The sequence below is a fragment of the Takifugu rubripes genome, chromosome 6 (assembly GCF_901000725.2).
Source record: "Takifugu rubripes chromosome 6, fTakRub1.2, whole genome shotgun sequence".
Classification (NCBI taxonomy): Eukaryota; Metazoa; Chordata; class Actinopteri; order Tetraodontiformes; family Tetraodontidae; genus Takifugu; species Takifugu rubripes.
Window position 1 is genome coordinate 2,543,592 of NC_042290.1, and position 14,365 is coordinate 2,557,956.

The window sequence follows — 14,365 nt, forward strand, 5'->3', positions numbered from 1 at the left end:
TCCGATACAAATGAGGGTCACTTTATGGAATTTTCCCAAACATTAAAAAATATCTGACTGGGCTCAACATTTCTGCTTGAGGTCATTTGTCAAGGTCGCTCTGACCTTTTATGTTATGAATGCAGTTTTTCTAGAATGCCACATGAAGGGTTTCGGCAGATTGATCAAACTTGTCAACTTAAAGTCAGGGATAGAGTTCTGACAGAGGTTAAAGTTGGACTTGGATAAAGTGATTAAAATGTGGAGATGATACATCTTAGAATTCACTTTTCTTTGCTTGTGAATTAAGCACTTTAAAAAACTGTCAACTGGACTATTTCTTTGTTTGAATTCCGAGCTTATGGCCATAACCTGATGTGCAGAATCTTGTCTAACATAATATAATGCTGAATTAAATAAAATCAGTTTTTTAATTGATTGAACAGATATCTACCCCTTTATGGGCTGAAATAAATTAATACGCCTTGTTTTGAAGACCTTCTGACATTGTCTCAGTGTAAAAAATATTACATTTTTTTTACGACTTAACCAAGTTCCCAAAAAAAGGACTTTTCGGTGCAGTTTGTTCCTGCTCTGGATGAGATGCTGTGAAATCATCACATGACTTAATTTGATTTGAAATGTGGCTGAAGCTCTGCTTTCAATAGGATTCAAGAATATGAATTTGTATGTAGGGTAAAAAAGCCGTGTCAGCAGAAAACATCTTGAAATAAATGGTTTCCTATGGTTGGCGAACCGGTCAACCAGTTTCACTGATGCTCGGTTGATTCCGTTAAAGCTGGAATTATCCCCAAAAAGTAAAGAAACTCAAAGAGACAGTTATGGGACACCCTTAGACATCCCATGAGTCATTATTTTAAGTATTTCTGTAATTGTCTGAGATGTCAGGACACCTTCAGAGCACTACCGAGGTACCCTTGAGCAAGGTACCAAACCCATAATTGCCACATAGGGCCCTTCGATGAGCTGGACGCTAATCCAGAGGTGGACCTGCCTTAGCCCACATGCAGCTGGGATAGGCCCCAGCACCCTCTCCGTGACCCTGAAAGGGATAAAGGTCAAGAAAATGAAACGGCGCGAACGTTAACTGTCTGAAAGCATTTAATCATCGCAATAGCTCAAACGTGCTGGAAACAGGAAACCTGTTAAAAACGTGACATTTCCAAGTTATTTTCTTAGTTACTAAGTTATTGACTTACTTACTTACTTTCCATGGACTTTGCATCATATCAGAGCTCATTTGTGCTGGTTGATAAAAACATTTACTGGACTCTGACACAGACTTGGCAAATAAGTGTGAATGACAACATGGTTATCGTATGACATGCTGACAGTGTCCTAGGAAAGACAAATTGTTCCAATCCAAATACTGATAAACTTCTCTTCCATATTAATTATATATTAAGCAGCCAAAAGAGTAAACAATAACTCAAGGTAGACAAATGTGAATGATCAAAACTGCATCAGATGTGCTTGAGTGCAATCTTGGGCAAGAGATGGGATTTTTTTTTCATCTCCCAGTTATTTTTTGTTAACAGTTGGACCAGGGGACAGTGTGTTTGAGAGGATGCCAGGCCTGTTGTTCCGTACTCCCCACTTTTCCTCCACTGGGCCTCACCACACCAGGATTAATGGCTTGGTCTGGTGATTTTTCATCTGTTGTCATAAAGACTCTCTCTGTCAGGAAGACACAGACCAGCTCCTGGAGGCTGAAGATTTTTACCATTTGGTATGTTGACCCACAACAATCAGGCCAAATTTACATTTGTAACAGCAGCAGATTTTTAAGCAAGACATCACATCAGAGGTCACACACACACACACACACACACACACACACACACACACACACACACACACACACACACTCCTCATTTGACTTTAGAAACAGCAATTCAGAATCAGCGCCTTTGACATCCTACTTGTTGATCTATTTGCCATGCGCACTTTTGCAGAACATTTTCTGAACTAACTTACAGATTTTTGGGGCAAGTTACAGTAAAGGACCCAGACGAGACATTTTAAAATGATCGTTATCTGCATGAGAAATGGTCCTCACCAAAAAGACCAGCATTCAAATGCATCGCGATCACGCAACATCATTATGATGATAGCAGGAAATGTTGCACTTATCTTGCTGATTGCTTCGCAACATGACGAGCACAACTGGCCTCTTGGACTACACAACTATCAGACAACTATCAGAGGGCTGTTTTGCTTCACAAGCAGAGTAATAATGAACATAACTGCTTCTGAACGTCACTGCGGTTTAGTCGGTGCACACTTACTTTCTGTGATTAGATGATTTACGTGTGATTACGCCACCACAATGTTTGCCAGTGATTTCAAAGCAAACATCCATCATAGACGATCGTCAGAGATGTCTCGTGATATCTACAGCGTGGGTGTACTTTCACCCCGGGAGCCTGGCAAATGTCGCACGTGAGCTGTGTTAAATCCACTGTGCGCTGGGGAGGACAGGATAACGCTGGCGCTCCCGCTGACCCGCTGTAAATCAGCCCGTGGGGTCACTTCGCCGTCAACACGACGTGACAGGAAGGGGCGGAGTCTGGACCTCTCTGCAAGGATATTTGGGAAAATCAAAGGCTACATTTAAATATCTCTACTTGCTTCACTTTATTGTTAATTTATGAGAGGCTTTGATTATTTTGAATGAATGGAATTGACCTGGTGCTTGAATGTTAGGAGACAGAAATTAAACTTGATGTTTATTTCAGTAAATTATATGGAAAAGCAGTAAATGTTTGATTGATGCCTTCCACGGCGTACAATTACCAGAACCTCTTGGCGCTAGTGCGGGTATCGTCAACAACAACGACTAAAATGGCAACAGGGTGGCGGCCAGACGAGTAATGAAAGCAGAAGATAACAGTTTGTCTCGCTGCTTTTGTACCGATGATTCCAGTTTATCTTAAATGGGAGGAAACTTGGAAATTGTACGTGAGGAGTAAATATAGCAGAACGTTAATACTGTATATTTAGCAATCTTCAACTTTTACAACCTGAATAGTTTTCTTTGGGTTTTTGTAATTAATGTAATTAATTCTGGATAATGTATGTAGTTTTTAAGATGTCACTGTAAACCCTGATGTTTATTATGACTTGATGTTAGAAAAGAAAAACAAACCGTTCTCCAAATTATAAAAATGAAAACCCTGAGATTTACTGACCTGGGACCCTGTCTCCAGTGCATTAACATGTTTTGGCGTGTTTTCTCAGCGTACAAGCACTCTGGTAAATTAAAATGGACTGGTCCACCCCCTCTTTTAGCTTTCACCTGATGAAGGTGCGCTCCTCCTCTGAACACTTTCAGGCCCCTGGTGTTACTCAAGAAGCCCTGGATGATGGTGCCATTCATCAAGCCTCCCTCCCCCTTAACGCCACGCTGAATTTATTTGATTTCCTTCCCTGCTTGTTCTTATCGCCACTGGGGAATTAAGTCTGGGACTTTTGTTAGATGCATCATCACTAAGCGACATCAAGACACGGGTGAATATAATCGCTGCAATTATATCTGCTCATCATTTTTAGAGACATATAATTATATAGGGTATCTCTTTCTGGCTAATTGAGGTGTTTCTCTTCTTTTTAGAGTGGTTTCTTGTAGTCATCAGGAACACACACAATTGCACCCTTTTGGGACTGAACGGTGGACAGAAGTACACGTATTGATTATATTAGTCAATAGCAGCTAGTTTCCTCCCCGACTATTATACTAATGTGCTTAGGGCAATCGTTCCAGATAGCCTGCCAGGCCAATGTACAAAGTGCACCAGAGCTTCTCAATTATTCACAAGGCCCTTCACCAACTCCATGCCTCCATTAGAGACAGCAGAGGAAGTGAAGGAAATGCAGGATGATGATGTTCTGATGATGATGATGATGATGTCACTCTGCTCCATAGAGCCAGACAAGGGCACCAGGGACTGAATGATGGGGTTAACTGTGGTGAACCACATATCTGCCGGAAGGGTCAGTCTGAAGAGGATAATGTTATTCTACTGCAGCTCAATCACCAGTTGTGAATACAAGTTTCCATGAATGTAGCTGTATTTGCAGAGAAACTAGGACCACCGGTGAAAGCAGGCATCACCTGGTGGGACATGAAACCCGCTGGAGGACTGGCTTTGTAGGACTTGATGATGACCACTAACAAGTCTACAAGGGTCCCATTCAATTCATCAGTTAAACTCTCTTGATGAAATTTCCACTCAGTTGCCACCATTAGTTGAATTTATTGTTTATTCTTTTAGAACCGCTATTGCTGATCTGCTCACTGCATTGCCACTATTGGGACCTGTCTCCCAGGTTCTACATATTTAAAAAATGTCCAATGGCAAGCTAACACAATAGCCAAGAAACTTCCAAACCCAAGAGAAAATAATGTATATGCGACAGCATAGGTTAACTTTGGGTTCTATTTTCAACATTAAACCTTGAGCATAATGCCTGCTAATGACCACTATTTATAAATATCAATCTGGACATCATCCTTCTTCTTTTCCCATGATGATTTGGCCGGTACATAAATGTTAATGTTAATGAATGTTAATGTTTAATCCATTGGGTGGTCACTAGTCAATAGTGTGAAGTAAATGTTCAAATATAACATAATCACCAGCTTGTTCTGAGCTCCATGTGTAAAATACTTTATAAAACAGACATCCAATTATGTGTAGTCTTCGCTTCAGCTTGAAAATGGTCAACTAAACGTCCTTGTGGTTTCTTGAAGGCATTTAGTCTCTCATCCCTAAGCTTCTACAGTTCTCATGTTTAGCTAGCTTAGCATAGTTCATCTTAGATTTAATCATACCCACAGGTTGATCTGATATAGGTAACATAAATGCTTCAACTGAGCTCATATCAATCTTGTCTTTTATTGTGATATACTGTAATTCATCTCAATAAATGATTTATCAGTCTTTCTTCTTTAGTACTTGAGAAATGCTATGTCTGTGTTTTCAACAAGTATTTTCTGTTATAATGTGGCTGTTTTCTGCTGAAATCCAGGGTCCTACTCACAACAAAATGAATGAAATCAATGTGCTTGGTAAGTCAAAGAAAACCTAAATGAGCTAATCATTATCAAAGGACAACTTTTTTTTACCCTCAAATCAGGATTTTTGTCTGGGTGACGTTTTAAATGTTTGAGAGCAAAATAAAGTGAAATATGTTAGCTCACTGAGTCATTTCCTATCTGTTTTTGTCATTCAGTCTTGTAACTATTGACCTTTTGAGTCTTTGTGTGTTATTGTAAGTTGTTCCCCTCGTTTTTGGGAACTAAATGTAATTTGAGTAGCACTGGACATCAGAGAGGGTCTCTGGCACCAGATGTCAATGACAAATAAGTAATGGACTGATTATATCAGATGGAAGAAATGATACAGACCAAATTAGATTTGAATATCAGGTTACATTTACACAGAGCAAGTCATTGTATAGCTCCAATATGGTGCTTATGCCTTCAGACAGATGGCAAATAGTCACCTTTAAAATAAATACGGTCACCGTGAACTGAAGGGCTCACTGGTTTGTTTTTAAATTAATATACCATTCCAGAGGATTTTCAATGGATATTCTGAAAACGTTCATCTTCCATTTGCTTTTTAGGTTTTTGTTTTGTCTTCATTTGACTTTACACTCAGAAAAACCAGTAATGCAAAAGTAACAATTAGCTAAACATTATAAATCTCTCCGTTTTAACAGGTTGGAATGTAATGTACTCCTATATGTTCTGAAGTCCAATTTTGTGATGCTGCTATTGAAACACAGCCAAAAGGTGTCAGCCTATCTCTAACTATGATTAATAATTATTATTTATCATGACACCATTCCATATGTCGAACCGCCCACAATTCAGAATGTGAGCGATTGGTAAATGTGATCCACGCATGGAGGCCCCCTTAGGGTGGACGGTCCCTCTGCTTATTCACCTCTGAGGTACCATGGTGGCCCTGGCCACGCCTTAAAATGATAGAGTCATCTTGCCACAGAGTCCCCATCCTGGTCCAACACCATCTGAGAGGGGATACAACCCCTGCTGCACTCTGTGGCTCTTCTCTTGAGATCTTAATCACACAACCAGTGAATTGTGATCATTACTAATTATTACCATGTAGTTATCAGCTGTATATTTGAAATTACACCATTTGGAGAAAACATGAGCAGCACCTTTAACCTTCCTGTCAAGTAAACCCCCAAAAAAGTAGCTCTCTTTTTTCTGTGGACCTTTGCTATAGAAAACATTTGGCCAGACAGGAGTGATGGCAATTGTAATGAGCCCAATCGTCTGTAACAGACGTGCACTGACGACCAGGAAGCTTAAATCTTGTGCTCATTAATTGAAACGCCATTTCCTATTAAATCATGCATCTGCAAATTAAAAGCAGATGGGCAGGACACTTCTGTGAGGTTTAGGAAATCGCTTAGTTTCATCCACTGACATATTGGAACCCAAGTTCTCTTGACGATGTTTGCACAATTAGAAACCTTCTGTGTTCTGTAGAAAGGTGGACAAATGTACTTACAACTGCTGCTGACATCACAGGAGTAATCAAAGTGGCTCCTCCCATCAGCGATGATATGAATCAGACTTGTAATAAACAGCTGATCTAATCGATCAGCGACTGGAAATGCCGCAAGATCCACATTGTAGGAGGTTTGAGACCGATTGGTTACTTAAGCCGTGAGATGTAAAATTACACCAACCCCTGTAGACGGTTGATCAGTCAGAACCGTTCCCTCGCTCTTTTGTCTACTGTCAAATTCTCTTTTTCAGAACACAAACCAGACAGAAAGTTAACAAATGCCTGATCTGAAAAATGACCCATCATCTAAGTTTACTTATGGCCGCCTCTGTGCAGAAAGTCTTTCAAATAAAATCTGCAGCTTTAATTCAACAGTTAGCTGCCACGAATAGTCCGCAGCACTATTCACAGTGGAAGAGGAACTGACAAAAACAGTAAGTATTGGTGAATATGGAGGCTGTTGTATTGCGCAATAGGCTAAATTATTATGAACAGTGAAGGTTCCAGCCCAGTCCTAGTTCCTAAAACCCCTAATATTAACACTAAAGCTCATTAATAAGAAAAAGAAAACTCTCCACCTTTGATGTAAATGAAACGACGCACCGAATCTTAACATCACCTTACTCAAGAGCAAATGGAAAGCGTGCACAAAGGATAGTTCAGAATTGAATTTTATTGGTCACATCTGCAATAAGTTAGTTTTATAGATACGGTATACAGAATTTCGAGAAGGTTACAGCTCAGCGAAGGCCGGTAAGGATGTCTCAGTGGTCCACAGTTTTGGAGCTCAGATGGCCTGAGAGTGCTTAGACCTCCCAGCATGGCCGGTACACCCGTCCCACCATGCATTTCATTGCGTCCCTCCTCAGGATGGGAATGCTCAGTTCCTGGATGGCATCGGTGTGCGCTGTGGCCTGGTTGCTGCTGCCGGATCGCTTCTGGTAAAGTCCATTGTGGAGCGTTCTCCACAGACTGGGACCGGCAACCACGATGACCCTCTGCCCTCTAGGTTTGCTTGCACCGGCCAGATCTGCTTCATCCAGAGCACTCTCTAGCCCCTCTTCGCTCAGCAGTGAGGAGAAGGCTTCCTGTTCCAGGGAGTTGTCTTCAGCCTTGCCCATGGGCAATGCCGCTGACATCGAATAGCACTCGAACAAGAACGCTGCGGCAAAAATGACGGCCGTGATGGACTGTCTCATGGTGAGGATCTTCCAAGTACTGCGAAACCTTGGTGCTGTGGATGAGCTTCTTTCCAGTGTCCTTGCTTCCTCATTCTAACTCTCTGAAGAAATCGTGCTCTTTTATACCATTTCACATTACATTGGCCACATCACATTTTCTTTTTCTTCTTTAATCTCACATTCTCCTGTTGTGTTGAGGAAATAAACCAGAGGGATTAATTGCAGTTTGTTAGACCTCTTGCAGGGTTGAAGAGTGTTGTTTGCCATGAGAGTTAATCAAAGCTATCTTCTACTTGGAGGTGTATATTAGACATTTGGAGCTGAAACAGCAGGAATTCTTTGAGCTGTGTGATATCATCCCTTTAATCCTAAATTACTACCCTTTAAAACAACAAGATCGGATTACTGGACTGTCCAATGACAACGATGTCATCTTGTGCCATTGTTGCAAAGGTCTTCAAGAAGGGATTAATCCTGGGATTAACAGAAAAGAAACCGAAGAAATGATTCCAGAAGTACGTATGTGTTGTTGGCAGCAGCTTTCTGATGACGCACTCAAGTGTAACCAGAAACTTTCCATTTTCTTTTTGAAGAACATATGGGTAGACCCTTTCCTCAGTCTTTGAGGTGGAAGATGATGGCACTGCTGCATAATTGCTATCCCGTCCAATTAGGGTTACCAGATGGGTTCTGCAGACATGTCGCACACCTTGGTTTGCATAGGATGCATGAAAAATTGACTGTACTTTTGTAGATATCATTTGAGGTCCAGTGTGTTGATATATTTAGGCTTCAGATAACACAGGGTGTTTGAGGAAACCCAAACAAGGAAGAAACCCACAAATATTACACATCTGAACAAAGTTATTTGGTTGAGCACGCTTGAATGATTTACAGGCATAATTAGAGGGACAGTTCAAAATGTATTGGGCAGACATTTAATTGGTTTTGTCTCATTGTGTATGGTTCTTTTTACTTTTACAATATGCAGTAGGGCCTTTCTGATACGTGCTGTGGAGCGTTTCCTTTTGAAAACCACGTCTGAGGTTTCTAAAAGTCTGGTATTCGAGACACATCTGCAACCTGTTTTTATTACTGTCTGAGAGGACTGTGCATGATTTTACTGTAGTCAGGCGGTTTTGTTTAAGTCTTATCGTTCATTCCAAGGTGTCCTGTGCTCACATGCATCTATGCTGGGATGAGTGGAATTTGTAACACAATGTCTCACTTAATGATATTTTTTATTTTTTTTAAATTTTAATTATTTTTTTTTCTAATTTAATCATTTTTATTTCAACCAATTAAATCGAGATTAAGAAATGTAAAGGATTTGGGGGCTGTTAATACATTAAAACTGTAAGAAAAAGATCATTGAAGAGGCCACGTATTGACTGTCAAGATAAAAAACGCTGTGTGACACAACAGAACATCCAGATCTTCACACCACTTGATGATGTGTTTGTATTTGCTTTATATAAATATTCATATACAGCAAATAAAGCCAATGCAAAGATAATAACATACAGAACTTTAAGAGAAAGAAACCTCCTCAACTGTACACTAATAAAGGTACTCATTCTTTACATTCCCGGCATTCAGATTACCAAGAAAGTAAAAAAAATCCATGTTTGCACTGTGGTGTGAGTGCAGCAAGAGACTGTGTTATAGTATCATTGACAGTGTAAATCTATACTAAGAATGATTGTGAATGCTCAGAAGCCGCTGCCAGCTGACTACACTGAAGGGTGCCGACCCAAACAGGTCCAAGACCCGGGAGTGTGCTGCCATCCCATCACAACTGCTGCACTACTTATTATGATAGTAGGTGTGATATTTCAGCTAGGCAAACAGGGGATGTCGCTGAATGTATTAACAAGCACAAATGAAATCAGTCTTTTGTAGTTCCAATGTGGAATCTCTCACTAGCTGATTCCAAAATCGCATTAAATCTCGGTTTAGGTTTTCTCACGGATGAGCTAAGGGTCTCCGTACCACAGCAGAGGCTGAGGAGCTCTATTTGACCTAACTGGAGGGTCTTAGTGAATAATCAGGGAATGTTCTTGAGCGTGAGTGACAATTTCTGGCACAAGTGACTGTGTTTGAACTACTTCTGAGTCCTTTGACCTTTAGAATTAGGACAGACAAAATTTGTAGCTTGGACCAGATGGCTGCCATGTTCACCCAGACGGAGACAAGGGGAGGAGTCCAAAGAAAGTGTGCATGATGGACACTGATCCAATATAGGGCTGCTTATGTAAAGAGTTTATCGGAGATGAGAACTTGATGATGAGAAGAAGTGAGTGGGAGGAGTCTGGGATATGGAATACAAATCATTTAGGACCCATTCAGGCAATATAGCTCAAAGCATCAGTGCATCTTCCATTTGTTCTTTATCAAATCAAAAGGCCAAAAGATCTGGAGAAACTGGAGCAGCCCGTAGCTGTGACTGGGAGTCTAAATGAAATGTTTTTCCTATACAGCAACCCTGTAAGAAGATGGTGACTTTGAAAACACAACAAACAAACCAAAAGAGTATAGAAGCGCCAGATGGAATCTGAAGAAGCTAGAAAACGGTTTCAATAAGAGAGCAGAATTTGAAAGATGAAAGCTGACTTTAGTTTTCTTATCCTCCTCTTAACAGCACATGCTGTCAGAGATGGTCCGTGGGTCAGTAGATCACTGCAGGTGATAATGAAAGGAAGAAAAAGATGAAAGAAGATGTTGAACTGTAAGTCTAACGCCCAAAATCAACCAAGGACGCGTAATAGTAGTTCCCAGCATTCACTCAGGCAAAGATACACACTGGGGAGGTTCCTTCTTAAATCACACACACATTCTCTGCAAAGGAATTTTGAGTATCTAATGAGCCTAAAGCGTATTTGGCTGGAAGATATTTGAGGTATTTCAATTATGTTTTTATGAGCATTTGAACCCAAATAGCCCAAATATGAAACTGTTCAATTGTTGTATCCAGGGGAATGAATGTGTGATTGGCTCGTGACAACACATCCACAAGCTTAGCATTTTTGTTGTGATCACCACCGTAATTTACAGCTGATATAATTACACAGCACCAAAACAATGGGTGGTGTCAGTTAGTGAGCATAATAATTCACAGTTTGACTTTGGAGTCATTATTTATCTGACTGTGCTATATGCTGAGGTGGTAGGTTGTTTCAGACATAGCGGCTGACACACAGAAAACGCTGCTGTCTCTCAGCAACAGACTCACCAGATCGTCTCCGTCTCATTTTCACAGCACAGTGTGATAAATTTAGCACCGTTAACAATGATATCAATAAACGACAGGAGCTCGTCATTGAGCAGGGCTTTAACAGTCCTGCTTGGAAAATGAATTGATTCTCCTTTTCTACCAAATTAAATATTGGGGCTTAATTTGTCAGCATGCTTGCTTCAAGTTTTTAATTGTTCTGAAAGCTGCAGCCTTTCCTGTACTTCAGGACTACTTCAAACAGACGTGTCAGGCGGAAAATTCTGTCAGCTCATTGGGGGATTGAAGCTATCTTTCTTTTTGCAATGAAATAATGAGGGTCTAAACTACTTTTGGACCACTCGACTGCAAGTTCAAGGTTTTTGAGTGCATGAATTAGTCTGCATTAGTTTCAGGATTTGAAGCTGTGCATTAGTCTCAGGGGAATTTGAAAGTCTTCAAATAGTTTAAAATATCAAAAAGTTGACTGACCCACATTTAAATGTAATATGTCATAAATAAGCAATAGCTAGAAGAGCAAGAAAATATATGGATCTATTCCAGGCATTAACACCATGAGACTATAGTGTGAATGACATATAGATTTCATGTAATATACACTTAAAAATATGATGTCAATATTAGTTTATCCAGGAGGTACATTAAAAATGATATACTGTATTTGGATATATTTGGATGGCACAGTCCTGCCTCAGAGCAAAAGCATTCCAATCCCCATGCAGGGGACTTTTCTCTGTGTGGAGTTTGTATGTTCTCCACGTGCCCGTGTGGCTTTTCTCTGGACACTCTGGCTTCTGTCCACTGTCTAAAGATATGCATTTATGGGACAGGTGAAGTGGCTAACTCAACTCACCCCCTGACCTCACAAGGGAGCAGTAGCTAAAAGAGGGACTGAAGGATTTATCCCGATCAGATGACAATGAATATAAGTTGTCTAGTCACAGTGTAAAAGAAACAAGTGTTTTACTCTCTTTTTAAAAGAAAATGACCAGTGAATCTCTAAATTCTTCAGGGAATTCTAAAAACATCAGTCACAATTTCTCCAACAGGAAACCGTGCCTTTACTCATTACATGGAAGATGACGTGAAATCACCAGGTTTTTCATTTTTTAGATCCCTCTTTTGGCCACTTTTCTATTCAGTGTTTTTAGGCACTCTTTGAATGAGGTAAGGAGCCCTTTTACGAGGGCCGCTGAACAGGAAGTGTCCCCAAATGTAATTTCCCCCCACATTTGAAACCACTTAAGAGAGTACCTTCTGTCATTATGAGAACACTGATGTGAAACAAGTGTGGAAGGATTTAAAGAAAAAAGCACCCTTGTTTAATGTGTCCTCCAGGCAGCCAGGGCTCCCATTAGGAGGTTGACTAAGGAGAAAAGTGTACTATGCCGAGGACATACATCTGCCTTTCATATACATACACAAACATAATGGCTTTATAGTCTTGTGTTGGATAACAGCACATTAACCATGTCAGCCTCTTAGTAATGGAAGAGGAAGAAGAAAAGAAAAGGAAAGAAAATGATCTGACTGGCAGTCAGTTACCATAACAACCTGCTTTCAATGGGAGGGAAGCAAAAGAAAGTGTTGATTGGGTAAGTTGATGACTGGTCAGATCATAGCAGGAGTCTCACACCTTGCATATTTAGGATCACGATTTAGGATTATGATTTAGGATCATGATTTCATCCATAGGCTTCCCTTTAGTATGTGCTTCTGGGTTCACCAGAAAGACTGTGGTCATCAGGCTGCTCATTCATCATTTCTACTGTTAAAGGTGGGGTCTTAACTCTAGACTGGGAAAAAAGAGTTTCGATTTGATTTGATGATCGCTGAATATTATTATTATTATAATAATTATTTTTATTTTTAAAATAAGCCAAATAACAAAACAAACTCCGTTGTGTCTTTCTCTCCTTCAGTCCTGAGCATTAGAACTAAAAGAACAAAAGAGCCTCAGTTTTTATAATTACCAAAATAAATTGGCAGACCCTCCTAAACCTAGAATAAGCTAATACAATTGTGCCTCACGTCCAGAGCAAGCTGGAATCGGGGTGAGCATCTATGCCTGGCCCACCTCCGGGAGCTCCAAGCCAGCAGCCCGCACACAGACAGCCAGCCACATTATGCAGGAGAAAAACTGGCTTTTTCCACCTGTGATTCACAACCTCAGAACATCCATGGCAGAGAAGCACCTGTACGACACAACACTGGGAAGCAGAGCACAGAGGAGGGAGGAGGCGCATTAGCCTGGGGCCGTAACAAAGCCGGTGTTATATAATATAGACCATATATATACTGTATATATACCATAGAATTATTACATTTTCTTTTCTCTTATATAAACATGATATTTTGTACCAGGAAATATAACCAGACATGATACTATAACCTATAAAATAACATGTTTTATTCAAACAATGGATCATGTCTTTCTCTCTTTGGCCAGCGGATGGCCGTTGCCATGGAGACATGACTCGGCGCTGTGGCCTTGAGCTGTCGAGACAACTGCGAACCTGTAGATCAGAACAAGTTGCTTTCTCCAGTGATACAGCCCATAATGAACCGGCAGTCAGCAACAGTGCAGATGAAAACTCGAAATCCTGTTGGTGACAGCGAGAGAAGAGAGGTGAGTAGTTCTAGTTCTAGCACCTTTATACACGCCAGCTAACAGCAAAGCCTCAACACATGCACACATGTCACTCTCAAAAAAACCAATAATAATTGTCAGGGTCAGCATCAATAACTTAATGGCTTTAAAAATATGATTGTTGCTCTGTTGTTGTGGCGCAGCAGGGTTACCTGCAGCCAAATGATGCAAACGCAGGAAACATAATGATAAGAAAAACAAACCAACAAACATAAAACAAATGCTACAGGAAAACGCCGCGAGATGAAAATGTTGCAATCACAGAAACTCAGCAGGAACAACAACTTACAAAACCCCCAAAACACCGACAAGAGAGAAATGCGGCAAATTCGCTCTGCAAAGGAAGCGCACCTTGCCTGTGGCATTTCAGTTAATTTGAGTAAACTTTAAGAATTTGTCTCTTTATTTATTTACCAACTCTTATGTTGGGCAAAAATCAGCTTAAAAATAGCATAATTTCAGATGATTTCAATATTTTTGTATTATACAACACATGTTTTTATTATTTATTAATCTGCAACCTGTGCGTCTCTTTATCTAGAAAACAAATGTGCATATCATGAGACATGGACACGTTGATCTTATAATAGACCCAGGATCCAAAATGGAAGCTCGTACTTCATACATGGCAGCTTATAGTCCTCCAAAGAGTCCAGAAGTGAGACTATGCGGTATGTGTTTTGATCTAATGGATTTCTGAACTGTGAAGCCATGACAAATGTTTCAGTGAAACCAAACACACATTTCTTCCACT

The 14,365-nt window shown here is 40.3% G+C and overlaps 1 protein-coding gene and 1 long non-coding RNA gene across 4 annotated transcripts; one reads left to right on the plus strand and one right to left on the minus strand.

The window, feature by feature from the left end:
* Positions 1–1,184: 1,184 nt before the first annotated feature.
* On the plus strand, positions 1,185–5,202 carry LOC115250246 (uncharacterized). 3 transcript variants are annotated; one of them, XR_003888829.1, is made up of 2 exons: positions 1,185–1,729; positions 3,292–5,202. It is a non-coding gene; the product is annotated as an uncharacterized lncRNA (long non-coding RNA). The 3 variants fall into 3 exon arrangements; XR_003888830.1 differs by having other exon boundaries at positions 3,335–5,202; XR_003888831.1 differs by having other exon boundaries at positions 1,199–1,729; positions 3,926–5,202.
* Positions 5,203–7,203: 2,001 nt separating this feature from the next.
* LOC115250245 (pro-MCH-like) lies at positions 7,204–7,818 on the minus strand. Its single transcript, XM_029838066.1, has one exon. It carries the CDS (start codon positions 7,745–7,747, stop codon positions 7,355–7,357), a length of 393 nt encoding a protein of 130 aa, XP_029693926.1. The 5' UTR covers positions 7,748–7,818; the 3' UTR covers positions 7,204–7,354.
* Between the last annotated feature and the right edge of the window lie 6,547 nt (positions 7,819–14,365).

Bases quoted from the DNA above. Each gene is read 5' to 3' on its own strand.
- LOC115250245 (XM_029838066.1), bottom strand. From the start codon at position 7,747: ATGAGACAGTCCATCACGGCCGTCATTTTTGCCGCAGCGTTCTTGTTC.